Source organism: Tasmannia lanceolata, unplaced genomic scaffold (genome assembly GCF_043159265.1).
Source record: "Tasmannia lanceolata isolate RefF3 unplaced genomic scaffold, GAP_Taslan_0.1 ptg000006l, whole genome shotgun sequence".
NCBI classification, from domain to species: Eukaryota; Viridiplantae; Streptophyta; class Magnoliopsida; order Canellales; family Winteraceae; genus Tasmannia; species Tasmannia lanceolata.
The window spans coordinates 50,774,475-50,792,865 of NW_027518683.1; the positions used below are offsets into that span (position 1 = coordinate 50,774,475).

Genomic DNA, 18,391 nt, shown 5'->3' on the forward strand with positions numbered 1-18,391 from the left:
ATTCCTCATTTATATTTTGAAAATATCTAACAAGAATGGCATCGAAAGCTTACAGAGCAGTCACTCTGGGCGGGTCCTCGTTATTGCATCTCAACCATTCCCAGACTGTATTTGCTGGTATACATGGATCTCCTGTCCATCTCCTTATGCGCTTCGAGTTGTAGGCGAGCTCTGCTAATCCTCTCACTGGCATTTTTCATTCCATTAAGCAGAGAAAAAAAGGGAAACAATGGAGATACAACAATAGAGGACCCTACCTCAATGGGATTTGGTACGAGAACTAATAGGGAGGATCCTAACTGACCAATATTTATTTGGAAGAGATCGACGAGATCCACATAGACAATGCCCAACATCCATATGTTATAAATTCGAGCTTGAGTTTCCGTTGCGGCCAGATCTAGGGGTCTTTTCCTAGACACAATTTACTGTTTGGAATAATCAACCCAATTTAATATCAGGTTAGGTTAAGATTGGGGCCTTGGAATAATCCCTAACCTAACCCAACCTTTCCCAATTTCGAAAATTTGGTTAGACGAGTAGGGTTAGGATTGACTCACCTCGACACGAGGCTCAGGTTGGATTGGGTTAGGGTCAAGATAGTTCTATGGGCTAGTGTTGGCCTCAACCCGCCCAAGATGCACTCCTAGCTAAGAGCGCAATTAGAGTCTATTTCTTGGAATTCGGGTTGATCTTTTACCTTAAAATTGGGTCTGATTTGGGTTGATTCCTATTCATTTTTTAGCTAAAGCTCAACCTGACCCAACCCAAGTTTCACCTATATAAATATTGAAGAGCTCTACGCGGTCAAGGGAGAGAACCTCCAATTTCCACAAGCTGAATAATTCCTAGATTGATGCATATGATCAATGGATTCTAGTCCTCTTGCCTAAAGAATATCAGAAACCTTAGGGAAATTAAAGATAAATGAGATACATATTTAAGAGAAAGCTCACCATCATCATCCATAGTTCCTTCAACCAGATCCTCGCTCACAGTAAATAGCTCCATTGCACTTATGATTGGAGGTAGAGTTGAATTCTGAGTTGGCGCAAGGGTTAGATTGAAAGATCCAACGTTTGGATTTGTATTCCCAGAGATCTCATCATACATCTCGTATCGAGGAGAAACAGTGAGATTGTAATTTTCTCCATCCATGTATACATAGAAAGTTCTGTTCTCGTCGAAGCCAAGGTCTTTCACTTCAGTGAAATAGAGAGTGATGTACTTGGACTGTTTGATCTGGGGTTGATCAAGATTAAACGTAAGGATAATGGAATCGGACGGTGATGGTGCTTCTATAGCTGTTTGGACCACTGTGAAAGGAGGGTCATCATCCAAGGAGTTTGATGGGGATATATAGTCAGCAATAACTGTGGGGTACCTTGTCAAGTTTATGGGGTACCAAATCCGGCGATAGGTATCAATTAGGTACCTACAAATTTACATTTTTTGGACGTGATTAGCCATATTTTAATTGAGAAGCATAATATATAGGCTTTGAGATGAATGACGTAAAATAAGAAATAATTAAACAAAATATAAGAGAAAGATATCCACAAATTATAGTGTCAAATTAAACTCAAAATTGTTCAATGCAAGAAATTTTTTCTATGGCCCATCAATTGCAAGCCACAAAAGATGTACTAAAAAAACATTGGTGTATGTGCATATATATAGTTAGGTCTCTAATAATTAATATTGCTCTTGGCTGCATTTTATATAAGATATTAGAAATTATTAATTACTAACTAGGTGTTCTCGATCTATAAACTCGCACCATACATGTGCGACCACCATATAATTTATCCAATTTTATGTGTTGATCCTTACAGGCTACACGTACGATAGTCGTATCAGGGTTCACATCATTCACCATTGCAAAAATAAATATTCTAACTAAAATGTAATATTAATCAATTTTTAAATATCTAAATGATCGGTTAAATTTTTTTAATTTTTTGGAAGAAATAATATATCAAATTGGGTGATGATATTGTCAACCCCGCCCGGCATTACATCCACGCTCCCCTTTTAACTTAATTTGACGTGAAAAGTGGGCAACTTTATGTCAAATCACGTTTTAAGGAGAGCGTGCAAGTAATGCAGGGGGGGTTGAAAATATCATCTTCTTATCAAATTTAGTTTATACGGTCATGATTGTTTGGAGGTTATTTTGGTTACTATAGAGAAGGAAAGCGATGTTTGATTGAGAAACTATAATCAAAGGGCTTCTGGTAATTTTCCCTTCAACTCAATTTTTAAAGGGAGACTTAGTTGAGAAGGATAATCAAAGGGCTTTTGGTAATTTTCCCTAAACTCAATTTTGAAAGGGATATTTAGTTGAGAACTATAATAAGGGCTTTTGGTGGTTTTCATTTAATTCAATTTTGCTATTACTCTTTCAAGCATAGCACTAAAACTAGTTGAGTAAACTTTAAAACGCGCTTAAGCAAACTCGACTTGCTAGAAAAACAAAGTTCTCACATATAACATGCTAGTTGTAAACAGGTGAATTTCTCTCTCTCTCTCTCTCTCTCTCTCTCTATATATATATATATATATATATATATATATATTTGTAGGAAAATATACTGGAGTTTTCATCGAGTTGAGTTGAGTCAACAAAATTTCCAGTCGAGTCATGTTTTGAGTTTTTGAGCAATGGTTTCAAGATTAAACTTACCCACTAGCCTCCGATCCTCCAAAATCTACCCTGTATTTATTGAACAAGGCATGATTACTCTCCATCTCACCGTACATTTCGGACGGAAGCGAGATCAATACAAGAGTAGAGATGAAGGGAAGCTCATCATCCCGCGTTCTAGCAACACAAACACTAATATTATCGTGTTTTGATACTACGATTGCTTCATATAAAAGGGGTCTATGAAGCGAAGAATTAACCGTGGCCCACAAATTACCATCAAACTGGAGATCAAAGATGGGCGGCTTTGATCGTCCGTCATAGTTACCGTAGTAAAATCCGGCTCGAACAAGATATTTTTCTTGGCTAGAGGCCGGCAATGTATAGCAATTCTTGTTTTGATCGGAAAAAAATCGGAGAGAATTCATCTGCTTACTCCAGTAGGGGGCGTCTTGAAGAACTTGCCCATTGTAGCCCGTGTCAATGAAGTCGTGATCAGGATACCATTCTATAAGGGCCTGTTCAGTTGCGCCTAAGAAACGGAAACGGAAAGGAAAATAGACCTCGTTTCCGTGGAAAGGGAGTAGTATGGTCGTTTTGTTGGCCACGAATAGAAAGCGCTGGGAAATCCGAAGGAAGACGTGGAATCCGAATAGAACGACGTGGAGAGGGTGTTTCCGTGAAATGAAATCCGTGCGGTAGCCTCGGATTCGCACGGATTTTCCTCGATCACCGCCTCTGCTCCTCTCCAAAAAACAGAAGAGAAGTAAAAAGAGAAAAAAAAAACCCAAACCTCAAATCCAAGAAAAGCACGAAGATCCGAAGCTTTTACCCATAGATTCGAAGCTCTGTGTTGTTGTCTTCAACCTTGAGAAACGATTTTTCTTTTTTACAGAACAAGGGTTTGAAGAAAACCCATCAAGAAAAGCACGAAGATCCGAAGCTCTTACCCATCTGTTGAAGATCCGAAGCTATGTGTCCTCTTCCACCTTGACAAAACGATTTTTCTTACTCAGAAATACAGAACAAGGGTTTGAAGGAAATCTCTGCCCTAGTTTATCTTTCCAAACAGAGGAAGAAGCAAAACCCCAACCATCGAAAGGAGAAGCTGAGCTCTTTCTTCTCCAACCGAAGCTTGCCTCCAATCCTCGAACAGGTACGCATCCTCCTCCTCCCTTTCTTCCATTTTTTTCATTTTTTAGGATATTGGGTATGAAATCTCTGGTTTGCTATGGAGCAATGGGATCTTTGGTTTCCTATAAACCCTTCCATTTTTTCGTTGGCTTATAAACCCTTTGGTTTGCTGCAAACCCTTTAATTTTTTCCTTCGCCTATAAACCCCAGTACGAAATCTGTGGTTTGCCATAAACCCTTGCAATTTTTTTTTGATCTTTCGTGTCTAAACCCTTTTTTAGTTTTTTTCTCCCATTTTTTTGCTCTTCTCATCTTTGTCTAAGCTTTCTAAACCCTAGAACTTTTCATGGATAATTTTTCTTTGTTGTATTTTCCTTTTTTGTGGCATTTTTTCTGAAAACCATCGTTTTTTAGCTGTAATCTATGCTTTGGAGCCCTCATTTTTGGCCTGATGTCTGTTTTTTTCACTTATTTGGGCTTATCTGTGTTTATCCATTTTGGGTTCTGGACTAAAAATTATTTTCCTGATTTGGAACTGTGATATTGGTGGTGGTGTTAATCAGATCTGATTTTTTGCAGGGGACACCAATTTCTGATTCTCAATTCTGTGAAGAGATCCTAACTTGCGAGGTAATAAATCTAATGTTTCTTTACATTTATCTTGTTGTTCTAATCATTTATGATGTTCCTCTTTCTTTATCTTGTTGTTGATCCATTATTAGTTTGCTTCATGATTTTAATCTTGTTTGTATGTGATAGTAGCATTGTAGGATGACATTCTACTTGAATGTTGAGATGGGGGTATTAATGGTGGTATTTGTGGGTTATGGATGGATGGTGGTATTTGTGGTATTAATGGTGGTATTTGGTGGTGTTTATGGGGGTAATAATGTTATGGATGGATGGTTTATGGAGTGGTTGTGTATGGATATATGGTTTCTGGAGGGATTTGGATATTCATGGTTGGTAGGTTTATGGAGTGGTTGTGTATGGATGGATGGTTTGTGGAGGGATTTGTATATTCATGGTTGGTAGGTTTATGGAGTGGTTGTATATGGATGGATGGTTTATGGAGGGATGGTATATGCATGGTTGGATTGATGGTTTTTGGATGAATGGTTTATGTGTTTAAGATGCCTTATTTTTTATTGTGTTGTATTTTCTATTGAGTCATTGACTTCTTATTTAGAGTAAGATGCCTCGTCGTCCTACAAGGAGGAAGAAAACAGTGTTGCGAAGAGCTGAGTTGAAGCGTAGGAATGAGTTAGTTCGGCAAGCAGTCGCACTACTAGTGGCTGGTGCTGCTGCCATCTTAGTACTTTGGAAAGAGTACTATGAAAAGTATCTTCTCAGAGCTCCCTATGAAAGCAATTACTTAACGCGTCGTACGTTCATATCTTTTGTCATCGATTCAGATGAACATTGTCATAACTTGCTACGGATGAACGTCAGCTGCTTTCGTCAATTTGTTGAAATATTTAAACGGGCGGGAACCCTAGAAGATACAATCCATTGTAAGGTGGAGGAGCAAGTTGCCATCTTCTTGCATATTGTGGCACATAATCAGAGGGTTAGGACTATTAGAGCATGTGCTAGACGTTCAGGGGCAACTGTTTCGACGTATTTCAACAAAGTTCTAAAGGCAATTTTGGGTATGCAAGATTTCTTCATCAAACCACCGACAGGTGAGACACCATCGCAGATTGAGGGGAATCCTAGGTGGATGCCATATTTCAAGGATTGCATCGGTGCAATAGACGGGACATACATACGTGCTAAAGTACGTATTGAAGACAAACCTGCCTACTTTTGTCGTAAGCATTTTATAGCTCAAAATGTTTTGGCGGCCTGTGACTTTGACTTAAAATTCACGTATATCCTAGCCGGATGGGAGGGTTCGGCTTCTGACTCGAGAGTGTTAGCGGATGCATTAACAAGGGCTGACAAGATTCCACTTATTCCAGGTACATTGTATATGAAATAGTTGCATTCTAGTAAACAAGTTCCCACTTATTACTAGTTGCTGATATAGAATTTTTTTATTTGTAGGAAAGTTTTACCTCGCCGATGGCGGGTACCCTCTCTTACGACATTTCATTACCCCGCATCGTAAGACCGCATACCACCTAAGTGAGTGGAGTGGGCGGCGTCCACGGACTAGTAATGAGTTGTTCAATCATAGACACTCGTCCTGTCGAAATGTCATTGAGCGCACATTTGGCGTCTTGAAGAAGCGTTTCAATATTCTTAGTGAAGAACCAATGTACAGTATCGAGAAGCAGATTGACATCTTCTTAGCATGTTGTTGCATCCATAATCATATTCGACGTTTAATGCCTAATGATTCAATACTAGAAGATGTGGACAACTTTCTAGCTAGACAACTCTTACTACAAACTGTGGAAGATGAGGACATACCACGAGATCCTCCTGAATCAAGGGATGATGACAAAAGAGCAGGAGAGGAAATTAGAAACACGCTTACCACACAGATGTGGAATGATTTCAGTAGACATCATTGACGTTATATGACTCTTTTACTGGTTATATGACTCTTTTACTGTTTCGAGTAACTTTATTATGTTATGATGGTTGTATGTGTGTTATTCAAGTAACTCTGTTGTTATTAGTGTGATGGATTAAAATTTTGAAGGAATATAGTAGCTAGTTGTTTTGGATGATGTATGCTGTGTCTTTTGATGGTTGTATGTGTATTTATTGAAGTTGTTATACATCTCAGGTTGTTATATGGATGTATGACTCATAACGAACATATATGTGTATATTGAATCAGAATGTCAAGTGCGCCACAAACCTCGCAGAAGAGGGGGAAGAATGTCATTTGGAATGACCAAATGGACAAGGTGCTCGTAGATACCCTTCTAGTTCAAATCGCAGAGGGGTACAAAATCCCAAATGGTTTTAAGGATCATGCTTATGTAGCTGCGGCCACTGCAATGAATGCCTTTTTCAACCTCCAACTCAATAAGGAGCACATAAAAAACCGCATCAAGACTATGAAAGAAACATACAAGAGTGTTTGCATCATCCTGAGTAGAAGCGGTTTTGGTTGGGACAATGAGACCAAAATGGTGACCTGCGAGAGAGAGGTCTACGACGACTACGTCGCTGTAAGAAACACTTCCTCTCAAGATACAATCTTCTTATAGTAATATCATATCCAATATCTTCTTATTTTTTATGCTCCTTCTCACAGGCTCATCCAAAACATAAGAAACACTTCACTACTCATCATGTTTTGCATGACGATATGTGCAAAATCTTTGGAGACGAGTTCGCAAAAGGGGCCGGGGCTAGGACGCGTGAGAATCCAAGCATAGCAAGTTCGCAGCCAGTCAGTCTTGATGACATTGGGGATGACTTTGCAGACCATACCCCCATGTCTCACCACCAACCATCTCCAGAAGCAGATCCTACTAATGGTGGTAGTGAGACATCTCCCTTAAGACGGGATGGTACCAGAAGACAGAGGGCTCGTCAGGGTGGGGCACATTTGGATAGTATGTCGCGTATCTCAACAAGCATGGACAAGGTTGCCGATGCCCTCACAGGTGATCGTCCCCCTGCTTACCTTGCACAGCTTCGCGAAGCTGTTAGAGGGGTTGGGGGTTTTTCGCAGGATATCTTGTTGAGGACCACGGAGTACCTCACAATAAATCCATCTCAGGCGCATCTTTTCATCATGTACGAGGAGGATGAGAGGAGGTCGTACATCCGAAGGAAGATGGCTCGTTTCATTAGGCAACAGATGGATGATTGAGGGTGGTTATGGTGGTAGTTACTGTTATATGAACAATCTTTGTTTTATTTTGGTTGGTGGTTATTTATTTTGGATGTTCGTAGCTATGGTGGTAGCTTTTATTTTAGATGTTAGTAGTTATGGCGGTAGTTATTTTTATTTGTTTGGGATCTTTGACATTTGGATGGCGGTTAATGGTAGACGGTGCATATTTTCTATTTTGACATTTGGATGATGCTTTGATATCTTTTCATCGAAAATATTTTGTCTTTTTGTTAGGTGAGTATGGGGAAGCAGAAGTACTATGCTGTCTTTAATGGCAGGAGGCCTGGGATTTACTACACTTGGCCAGAGTGCCATGACCAAGTTGACAAATTTAGCGGAGCATGCTACCGCTCATTTGGGACGTTGGCGGAAGCTCAGTCACAGCTAGACGCATATTTGGAGAGAGCCAGGTATCGGAGCAGCGAAAGGGTTGAGGAGGTAGAGGAGTTGCGAAATGAAAGGGCAGAGGTGGTGCCACAGAGGATGTTACCATGGGTTTCCCTCCTTCTTGTTGGGTCCATTATATTGCTTTTAAAATCTGCTTCTTAAGTTTGCTGCTACATTTTTAAAAGCCAAACCTATGGTATTCCCTCCTTGACCTACATTCAAACCAACTATATGGGTCAATTTCAACTCTCTTACATAATACCAACAGCTTTTTAGAGGTTGTAGATCTGTCAAACAACAAAATTACAGGTGGGTTTCCTGAATTTCAGGAAGGTTTGGGCTTGAAACTGTTTAATTTGTCAAACAATCAGATCACAGGGCAAATCCCAACTCAGTGGCAAGATCCCAGATATCTTTTTGGGTTTAAAAAACATCAACCATGTAAACTTCAGAGCCAACAGACTGTGTGGGCAAATTCCACAAGGAAGACCTTTCAACATCTTTCCTGCAGCAGCTTATGCCCACAACCAGTGTTTATGTGGCAAACCTCTGCCACCTTGCAAGGGAAAAGGCTAAGGAGAATAAGAAGCTGATGAGAATTAGTCAGTAGAGTGCTGACTCAGCAACCAAGTAGGACATTATATTTCCATGTCAGCATTTTCTAGTAAGAAAACAAAGAGTCCACACAAGTAGTTACATAGCAATGCCATATCAGAATTTGTTAAATAAGGGAGGATTGTGTCCGTTGTAACAATTCACACCAAATTCCTTTCTTTCAATTAGACTTTCCCAAATTTCCTTTTTTTTTTTCGAGGTTCGCAACCCAGTCCTAAGGCTCTGTTTCTTTTCACAAAAAATTAATGATTAAATAGCTTTGATATCATGTGAAACAACCAATTACTCCAAAAGCCTAAGCTGTTAGAGTTGGTGTTATTTAACCATTTATGTAATTCTAGAGTTGGTGTTATTTAATAAACTATACTTCACATGCCATGATGAGAAAGATTGCATATATAAGCTGTTCCTTTTACATGCTTCAATATTGCCATTGCATATTTCCTTTCAAGTGAGGCCAACTTATGCTGCTACATTTTTAAAAGCCAAAGTGGTCCTTTCTATCTCAGGCAAAGGAACAAGGAGTAGCTTTGGACTGTATTTCCTCTACTGGAAAATTTGTTTTACATTCTTCTCTCGACCTTCAAGAATACCAGAAAGTTCTAGATTTTCTTCATGCAGATTTCTTATGCATTGGATGCCCAACACCACACCTGGCTTATTAAATGGAACAAGGAATTGATGTGCTTGGATAATCTATTTTTCATGTCTGATTCCACACAGATAGCTCTTGCAAGTTATGACAGAAGATTATCATTGTGCAATAGTCTGCTTCTTAAGGGGAGGGTGGTATCTTACTGTCTGTGATTACATTCATTCCGTTCTGTGATTATCCGGGACATTGACGAATATCAAGAAAGACATTTCTGAATACGATCTGATTTCTATCTCTGTTTGTTCCATTTGAAGAAAGGGAGGATCCTAAAGAATCGAATCTGTCTTGAATCTTTGTTTGATTAATCAATGTTTGATATTCTGATCTGTGGTAGGAACTGATCTGTGGCCTATCCTAAAGGTAGGAACTGATCTGTGGCCTATCCGAGAACCATATCTGTGGTATGAATGAAAGCCTGTAAAAAATTCAGTGTTAGTAATGTATCAGATTAGTACATCAACCAATAAAAAGGGATTTGCCAGTGTGCCACAGAACGCATTTCGCGGATGGCGTGTTGCATGTGTATATATATATGTACATCAACCAGTTTCATATATGACAATTCCATTTTTCATATATATATGATTATTGGACTCAAATTAATGTTTAGTTTTGAGTCCAATAAACAGTTTTTGGAGTCCCAATCACTTCTCTCAAAATCCAAAACAATCAGGGCCTCATTCAATTTTGAGTCCAACAAATATTTTTGGACTCACAATCAGTTCTCAAAATCCAGAGTGATTGGCCCTTGGCGGATTACATAGGTTAGAGAGGGATATTGGTGTACATTGAACTATGCCCTCAGTATATTGATATGTTACTGTTTTAAATGGTTACCATCATTATTGCCTGTTTAACTATTCCTTGTTGATTCAAACACTAATAAATGAAACTTGGAACTGGGTTTTGCAGGCACTCTTGTATTTTGGATAGGTGCTTGGCAGTGAACTCTCGCCACTTCTTTTCAATCTCAGGCTAATAGAGAGAACCAGAACTTGTATCAAATAAATGAATGCTTTCATCAAGCAATATTTGGCAAACTATTCCTTGATAATAACCCTCAATCAAATAAATGAAATCCTTGATAACAAACTATTCCACTGTCAAGTTTCCACCCATCATGGGAAGTTCTTCCCATAACACTCTTTTACTGTAGGGAAGACTGACAATTTTAGGGGTGCAACTTGGGCTCAACCCTAACCTCAAGGGTTCAACCTGATTTCGGCTCAGGTCAGGTTGGCATTTTCTTGGGTTAGAACATTTTGGTTTCCAACCTTCTATCTACAAAGCTCAATCACTAAAATCTGATTTTGGTGTTCATACCAAAAAAAAAAAATTCAAAGGAACCAGTGAAGCATATTCTTGAAAGGGTGTAAGAAAACCTTGAAGTTTCCTTTTTCTTTTTTCTTTTTTTTGAGAGGGAGAGAGATGGTTTGGGAGGAGAGAAAAGAGATTTCCGTGTGAAAAACCAACACCAAGGATAGAGGTGTGGGACCAAATCAACATTAGAGTTAGAATTAACACTAGAATCAGAAAAAGAGATTTCTGTGTGAAAATCCAATTCCTAATTCGAATGCTTTTCCATACACTAGAATCAGAATTAACATTCCCTTCACCGTGGGAATAAGAATAGGATTGGAAATCGGGTGTTCCAACCCGACCGATTTGGAAATCGGGTTGGGTTGAATAAATCAGGTTTAATTAGGGTTAAGTCACTTGGACAAAAGGTTTGGGTTGAATTAGGGTTAAATCACTAGAATAAAAAAAACAAGTTTATTTTCTGCATATTTTTTAAAATACTGATATTTCTTGTGTTTTTTTGTAAAATATTTTTTCAACATTTCCAAACATGGCCTTTTTGTTCCCAATAAGTACCTTCATTTCTTAGTTATTAATGTTTGCTTGCCCATATTTTTACCTGAAAAAATACAAATTAACTCCATATAATTTTTCATAGAAAATGATATTTTCACCACTTCTGTGATGTTTCTTTTCCGTTTCCCTGCCAACTGAATGCACATTCCTGTTGTTTCTTTACTGTTTCTTTTCCGTTTCCTGGCAACTGAACGCGCACTCTTACTGCTTTCTTAGCAGTTTCTTTTCCTTTCCGTTTCCTTTCCGTTTCCTTCTGCCACGTCATTTCCTTTTCCTTTCCGTTTCCTGCGCGCAACTGAACAGGCCCTAAGGGTCGACGAATCGAAGTATGAACTCTCTGATCCACAGTCGATGTTCAACGAGTCATCTGTAGAATCTCAACGAAATTAGAACCCAAGAAGGGAAGATTAAAAATATTAACATGCATTTTAACACGCGAGTTGGATGAGCTTCTTAGTTGTAACTCGGTCCATTTGGCACAGCTGACTTGATTGGCAATTATTAAGGGCTTATTTGTTTTGGATTTTTAGAACCAATAGTAAGTCCAAAACTAATTACTGGAGTCAAATTTACATCCCGATTTGGATTGTTAGAAAAACATTTATGATGGAACTTTTTTCTTGCGAAAAAATTTTCTTCACACAATTTAGAGGGAAATGATAGGGTTAGTTCGAGTTATATTTTTTTCATGTGCATGCAAAAAAAGGTAAGAAATTTTAAAAATATTTTTCTTTTCCAAACTTTTCTAGAAATTTTTTGCAGCCTTACAGGACCAGGCCTGTTTGTTTCGGTTTTTGAGAACCGATTTTCTGACAAGTTTTTCCTACTAATATAGTTTTGAGAAAGGAAAATGATATCAAGGCACTCGTGTGCCAAGGTCGTACGAGACATCCCACATACTTTTGCCATGTGTACCATTGGAGGAGTATGTTTGTCATTTAATAAAAAGGAATAATACAGATACACCCGTCAACTTTCAGACATTTTCAACTCTAGCCCTGACTTTTAAAAATCACCAACTACACCCCTAGGGTTTTAATTTGTGTAAGGTAGACCCCTTCAGGTTCGTCCACAGATCGAAGGGTTAGGATGATCCTATGGAGCTGAATTTTCGGGCACACTCTATCTATATTAGGGCCCATCAAATGAACGCTTTGGATCATCCAAAAAATGTGGAATCACTGTGTTTTTTGTAGTTTTAGATTCGGGTATGGGGTTTGGAGGGGGTATGGGGTCTTCATTAGCATTGGTAGTGTTTCAAAAGAGGGGCTCTACTTTATACAAATTGAAACCCGAGAGGGTGTAGTTGGTGACTTTTAAAAGTCAGAGTTAAAGTTGAAATGTCAGGAAGTTGAGGGGGTGTAACTGTATTTTTCCCGTAATAATAAAGGAGGGTATTTTTTGTCATGAAAGAACAGTTATTAAAATATCGATTTTTCGCAGAAAGCAAATCCGCGGCTCATTCTTTCAGAAGAGAACAGCCACCTCATTGTAAATTTTGTCATATTCATTTAATTCTGGCTGGTCTATCCAAAAAAGTGAGCCACTAAATGGCTTTCTGTAAAATTGCCTAGCAAATACATCTTGAGTATTTAGAATCTAGCACCCATCTTCAACTAATTTCAGTGTTCCACTCTCCCCTATGTAGCATATACCATAGTCTAACAAATATCAGAAAGGTCTCAAGCTTGCTCTTATAACATGATGTCTAGGTGGGCAACCCAGCTAAAGTCTACCATATATGTACAAAATACTCCATATAAATGAAAAATATTTTAAATAATTCAATTTTTTTGATGGCCCATTTGTTTGTCAATGATCTTGGATGGTCCGATGGGTCTGACTACATTGATCTAGGACATAGACATGCAATGAAATCTTTTGATCTGAGATTGTTTCACCTCTGTCGCGACTAGGTGTGGTCACATTGAGTGAAGGGCACAGATTAAAAAATATAATTTTTAGCAAGATTGATCTCAGCCCTTCACAAAAAAAGTGAAAGGCTGATTTAGGGCGACAAATTTAGCCGCGACTAGGGGTGCAACTAAGGTCGATTTTTGGGAATTCGGGTTGACCTTTTTCCATAAAATCAGGTCGGGTTCGGACTGATTCCAATTCAAAAAAACTCAATCCGACCCGACCCAAATTTCAAACCTAAAGTTGCAATCTTTCAAAGAGATTACACAGTGATGTTTGAAGAGGCAACAGATTTACCTTGAGAGCATGAATGGTGGAAGAACATTAGCAATAAAAGGAATCTAAAAAACATCTTCGTCCGCTCTTCTCTCTGTATTTGTTAGTTTACTAAGAGAATTCCATGAAAAATGGGAAGAAGGGTTTTGTGGAAGATTAATAAATCGTTCAGCTCCGTGTGAAAGCAGGGAGTTGGCTATTTCCAAGGTGGTGAATAAATTGGTTAAGTAGTGGGAGAATGTCGTTTTTGTTTGTCGCTTCATTTTATATTTTGTAATATTTTATGGTGGATAACTCTCAAAACTTACGTATACTCCGTTACAATCTAGAAAGGTGCTATCCTTATTCCTTTGGGATATAGTGACTAGTGAGAATAGAGGAGATTAATCAAGCATCCTACATATCCATTGTTTGGTTGGGGTTATAGTATTTGGACCCTTTCTCATACACGGGAATAGTAAAGATTCTAGCACCCGTTGATTGGATTGCTGGAATCAAGTGTTGGAATCAGCATCCTATTCGATTCCTCTTGATTCTGGCATTTGCCCCACCACCCCCAGCCCCACACAACTCAACTAAGCCTTTGTCCCTAAATGAGTCCTATAGAACATTTTCATGAAGAAGGTGAAAGAATCTATCCGGCTCGAATTGACTAAGTCTAATCCTTATACTTAGTTGGGTTCGCGCGTCTACATGGATCGTTTTCTTCCATTGACTCCTATCCAATGTCATGTTATCTATTATGTTCCTAGCCATCAAGTCTTTCCTCACTGTTTCTACCCAAGTTGTTTTCGGTCTACCCCTACCTCTTTTTACTCCATTAACTTGGCACGAGTCACTTCTTCTCACTAGATAAGTTTAAAAAATTGGGCATCATGCATGTCTTTGTGTTCGAGTTCTATACTAAAACAAAAGATACCCCATCTGATACGTTAAAGAAATGTTTATGGGCTTCTTAGGACTTGGGCACCCTCCCCTTAACGGCTAGCTTTTAAGGGTGAGTTCTACATGGGTCCTGACATGTGGTATCAGAGCTAGGGTGTGGTAACCCTGGTGTACCCTCGAGGATGGAAATAATCCCTCAAAGATGCTCTCAGGTTACCCAGTGTATCTTCGAGGATGGTGAAATTCTCTCGGAGAAGATCTCGTGGTTCCCACCTTGCCACCGCTTAGAGGGGAGAGATTATCCACGTTGCTTCCGCGTGGAGGGGGAGCTTGTTAGGATTTCCACGCAAAAGCAAAAGGTCCCACATCAGATAATTAAGTGAAGAAATGTGGATGGGCTTATAAGAGCTTGCAACACCCCCCCTAACAGCTGGATTTTAAGGGTGAGTTCTACCTGGGTCCCAACACATTGATTGGCATTTAGCACAACAGTCTTTCATAGATGGTTAAAGCCTATATCATTTGCCTTTCTCAAATTGTATTTCGTACCTTTTGGCCCTATTTTTCTCGCTTCGACCCGATGTTTTCGTAGATTTTCATTTTATCAACTAATTCTAATGACTTTGCAATTTTGGATTCTTACCATTATACAGTGGGATGGTATGTCGATAGTACTCTGGCTATAGCGTTTGGCAAAAAAAACTTGACGACATGCAGTGTATCAGTGAACTTGCCTAATGCGAGAAGGTGAATGGTTTCTCTGAAAAACTAAATGGGAACAGCAAGTTACAGTGTTGATTTTTTCTTATTTAGTAGTTTTGTGCCTACTTTCACATGATTCTGCAAATTATTTGTTGATTCGTGTCCTATTTTTTATTTTTTTGGTAGTTTTTTTGCCTATTTTCGTTGAATTTGAAGATGAAAAAGATTCATCAAACTTTTTTGTGTATCTCTTGAAATGAATTTTTATTCGATCTTTTAAGAAAAAAGTTCTACAGTTATTGTTTATCTCTTTAAATGAAGGCCGGAAACTATTGTCTGAGGGTTTTGTCCTTATATATGCAAGAGAACAGTATCGTTAAAATGTGAGACCGTACTTTTATGGACATGATGATGAGCATGTTATGCAAATCATCTTTGTTTGGGCTCTTATGGGGAGATGCCTTAAAGGCGTGGTTACAAATCCCAACTTGGATTCCTAGTAAAGTTACACTTGAGACCCCTTATGAATTTGTAGACACCCCATTTTGACCAGACCTTAAAACTCGTAAAATCGAATAAATTCCGAAATCAAATAAAGTTCCCGAAATCCGAGTTCTAAAATGGAATTCAAAATCTCCCAAAATCAAGTTTCAAGTTCTCGAAATCAATCCTTGAAGTGTCAGGAACCAATCCTGAAATTTCCGAAAATAACCAACTTCTGAGTGCAAAAGAACCCTAAAAAGCCGAGAAATTCCCTGTTGAAAAGCCTGTTGAACATTTTTCGCAACCCAAAAAAGCCCCAGATTCCCCATAGAATCCTTCATTCAGATGCCTCCATCTTCTCTCTTATTTTTCCTGAAATTTGAAAAATGCAAAGGCCCCAGAGTATTGGTATTGACACTCCCCTATGTGAGTCCCCAAGTTTCGAAGCTTAATTGTACAACCTTATTTTGATATTTTCGCTAACCCACCTTGTCCGTTTAAGCATAAAGAGTTGCCTAAAAGGTTGTTACCATTCCCAAGAGTGCCCCTGCTAGATAAAATGGGAAAAATTGAAGAAAAGACAAGATGAATTGGTGTAATTATCGAAACATGGTTATGCTAAGATCATTTCCAAAAAAAGAAGAGTATATTTCCCTCCCCTTGTACCAAGACCACCCCTTTCTTTTTCAAAAAAATAGCCATGAATACACTACAAGGGGCTGTCCAAGGAAGAAAGGGGAGGACAAATGTGTCACTTCCTCTCTAAAATGGGGTGGCAAGGGAGAAAAGGGGGCGAAATATATCCTTTCTTTATTTACAGGGGGCTGTCCAGGAAGAGAAAGGGGAAGTCCTAAATATGTTACTTCCCTATGTAAGAAAACGAGTTAGGGGTTGAAAAGGATCTCTCATAGACTCATACCAGCAATTTTTCTTCACCGGCAACTCATCTTCACAATTCCAACCCCTCCGGCGAAGCCTAAACATCTAGCCATAATCGTCTTCTTCACACCAAGGTGCGACCCATCTTGCCAGCCCTTACTATTGTCAGTAAACCCCTTTTACATTAATTCTGGATTTGTTCTTTGCTTCCATTGTGTTTTGGCTCTCAATCACTATTTTTCTAATAATGTGATGATTTCCCATTTATCTCTTGTATAGGAAATTGTTACACGAGTAATAGATTTTTGCGGGATTTTCTTGAATCTTAAAATTCAGGTTTTCACTAATATGTTTCGATAGGAATCATGGTTTCTTCCTATATGTGTGTCGATATATGATTCAGAGATCATATCTTCTCATAGTGCAAATGGGTTCTAGCAGTTAGATTATTTGTAGGGTGATTGTGTTTTTCTTTCTTCCGAGGGCTGAGGCATATGATTTAGAAGTTATTTTCATAGTATGTGTTTGTCTAGACTATTGAGACCTTAGCAAAACAACCTGGATTTTCTCCTTTATATGTTTGGGTATACGGCTTGGAAGTTATTTCTTGTATGGTGTTTGTGAATTCGAGTTATTTGGGCATTTACAAAGGAATTGATATGTTCTGTTTCTATGTGTGGATTCAAGCTGTTGGGGCATGTGCAAGGTACCTATGTTTTCCCTATTTTGGCTCTTCAATCTTCGTTTCATTTCCGATGTTAATTTCTTCGTGGTCAGGGATTGAGTTTTGATTACTAGATGGCTGAATGTTCATCTCAGAAAGTATAGGATAACAATCTCAATTTACTTGGACCCCTGAAGTGAGGTTTATTGATTTCTCATGACAAGCCCTTTCCAGAATCTGGATTTCGAACTACACACCAATCTGTCTTAACTTCGTGTTCATCGAAGCATATGGAATGGGATGCGCATTCTTTTCATTTAAATTTGATAATGTGCACATCTCTTTCTTTAGCCATGTATTCGCGAGCATGTGAGATTTATTACACTTCAAAGTTAGGATTACATCTTACTTATCTTTGTTTATGCACTAATAGGAGCTGGGCTGTTCATTCGACCCATCATCATTCATGATTTTGCGAGTATCTGGAGATGTAGTACAGAATGTCTTTGAAAAAATATCCAAAACAAAGCAGTGTATATAGAGATCCTATGAGCTGCTGATTTCGGCTTTATAGGACACCCAATGTTTTCTTTAAAGAATTCTTCATTTCGCTCATGGAACTGAAGTAGGGGGAGGGGGAGATCTTTTGATCAGATTTTCACGAACTTCAATTGAGAGTGTTTGTTTTGACCTTGGGGTTAAATTCCTTTTGTAGTTAAAGGGGGACAGAATGTGAATCTTGTTTTCGGAAATCCATGGTGTAAGAACCTTGATTTTGACGTTGGTTTAAAGGGGAAGAAATGGGCTGTGATGGGGCTACTCGGAGCCCTCTGTGGACCCCGATCCTGAGGACGGGGAGGGAACGGGTCCCTACCACCCTCTAGATCTCCACAAAGTGAAGGAGAGCTCTACCAGGGAACTCTCGAAACAGGTGCCACCCTCGTAGCATAGCATGAGTGGCGATACAAAACGAATGAGATACATCCTGATCAGGAGCCAGGGCTCGAAACCAAGATGTACCTAAAAATAACTCAGAGTCGCCATCCATGGACACGCCATGGAACCAAAACAAATGCTCTGTTTGCAATGGATAACCAGAGATACAGAAGGTCCGTGCCTGATGACGAATGGAGAAGGTCCGAAGAGCGCCTCCAATTCGCCCGAGTGCGAACACTTGGTCTCTCATGCCATTTATTATTAACCTCGAAGAGTTTTAGGCAAAAAATCATGTGAAATGGGAACAATCCTCAGGAGTCGTCTACCTAAGCATGCATTTCCTGAGGACAAAGATAATAAACACCCATAAAATAAAATGAAAGATGTGTTGCCCAAGCATAGCTAGGTTATGAGTGACTTGCCTAAAGGGTGTCTAAGTTCTGGTGGACGAACACATGCATGCTATAGCTAAAGGTATAGGTCTGCACAAGAAAGTAAGAAAACACAACAAAATATACAATATAACACAAC

At 38.9% G+C, this 18,391-nt stretch overlaps 2 protein-coding genes across 4 annotated transcripts; one reads left to right on the forward strand and one right to left on the reverse strand.

Moving 5' to 3' along the window:
• Positions 1–49: 49 nt before the first annotated feature.
• Positions 50–3,833, reverse strand: LOC143879128 (putative LRR receptor-like serine/threonine-protein kinase At1g05700). The gene is made up of 4 exons (XM_077381315.1): positions 3,718–3,833; positions 2,687–3,385; positions 957–1,435; positions 50–186 (listed from the first exon to the last, which is right to left on the reverse strand). Exons 1-4 carry the CDS (start codon positions 3,831–3,833, stop codon positions 50–52), a joined length of 1,431 nt encoding a protein of 476 aa, XP_077237430.1.
• On the forward strand, positions 3,167–8,319 carry LOC143878699 (uncharacterized). 3 transcript variants are annotated; one of them, XR_013251081.1, is made up of 6 exons: positions 3,167–3,803; positions 4,361–4,411; positions 6,576–6,912; positions 6,999–7,576; positions 7,821–8,169; positions 8,303–8,319. XR_013251081.1 is itself a non-coding variant. In XM_077380953.1 (5 exons), the coding sequence occupies exons 3-4, from the start codon at positions 6,577–6,579 to the stop codon at positions 7,560–7,562; spliced, it is 900 nt and encodes a 299-aa protein (XP_077237068.1). In that variant the 5' UTR covers positions 3,167–3,803; positions 4,361–4,411; position 6,576; the 3' UTR covers positions 7,563–7,576; positions 7,821–8,311. The 3 variants fall into 3 exon arrangements, 2 of the variants coding, with proteins under 2 accessions (XP_077237068.1, XP_077237067.1); XM_077380953.1 differs by having other exon boundaries at positions 7,821–8,311; XM_077380952.1 differs by lacking the exons at positions 6,576–6,912; positions 6,999–7,576; positions 7,821–8,169; positions 8,303–8,319 and adding exons at positions 4,971–5,745; positions 5,831–6,547.
• The last annotated feature ends 10,072 nt before the right edge of the window (positions 8,320–18,391 follow it).

Coding starts and splice junctions, on each gene's coding strand:
- LOC143879128 (XM_077381315.1), bottom strand. CDS start 3,833: ATGGAAGAAAGGGAGGAGGAGGATGCGTACCTGTTCGAGGATTGGAGG. Junction 3,386..3,717: donor GGGGTTTTGCTTCTTCCTCT/GTTTGGAAAGAT, acceptor GGAGAGGAGCAG/AGGCGGTGATCGAGGAAAAT. Junction 1,436..2,686: donor GGAGGATCGGAGGCTAGTGG/GTAAGTTTAATC, acceptor GTAAATTTGTAG/GTACCTAATTGATACCTATC.
- LOC143878699 (XM_077380952.1), top strand. CDS start 4,977: ATGCCTCGTCGTCCTACAAGGAGGAAGAAAACAGTGTTGCGAAGAGCT. Junction 5,746..5,830: donor CAAGATTCCACTTATTCCAG/GTACATTGTATA, acceptor TTTTATTTGTAG/GAAAGTTTTACCTCGCCGAT.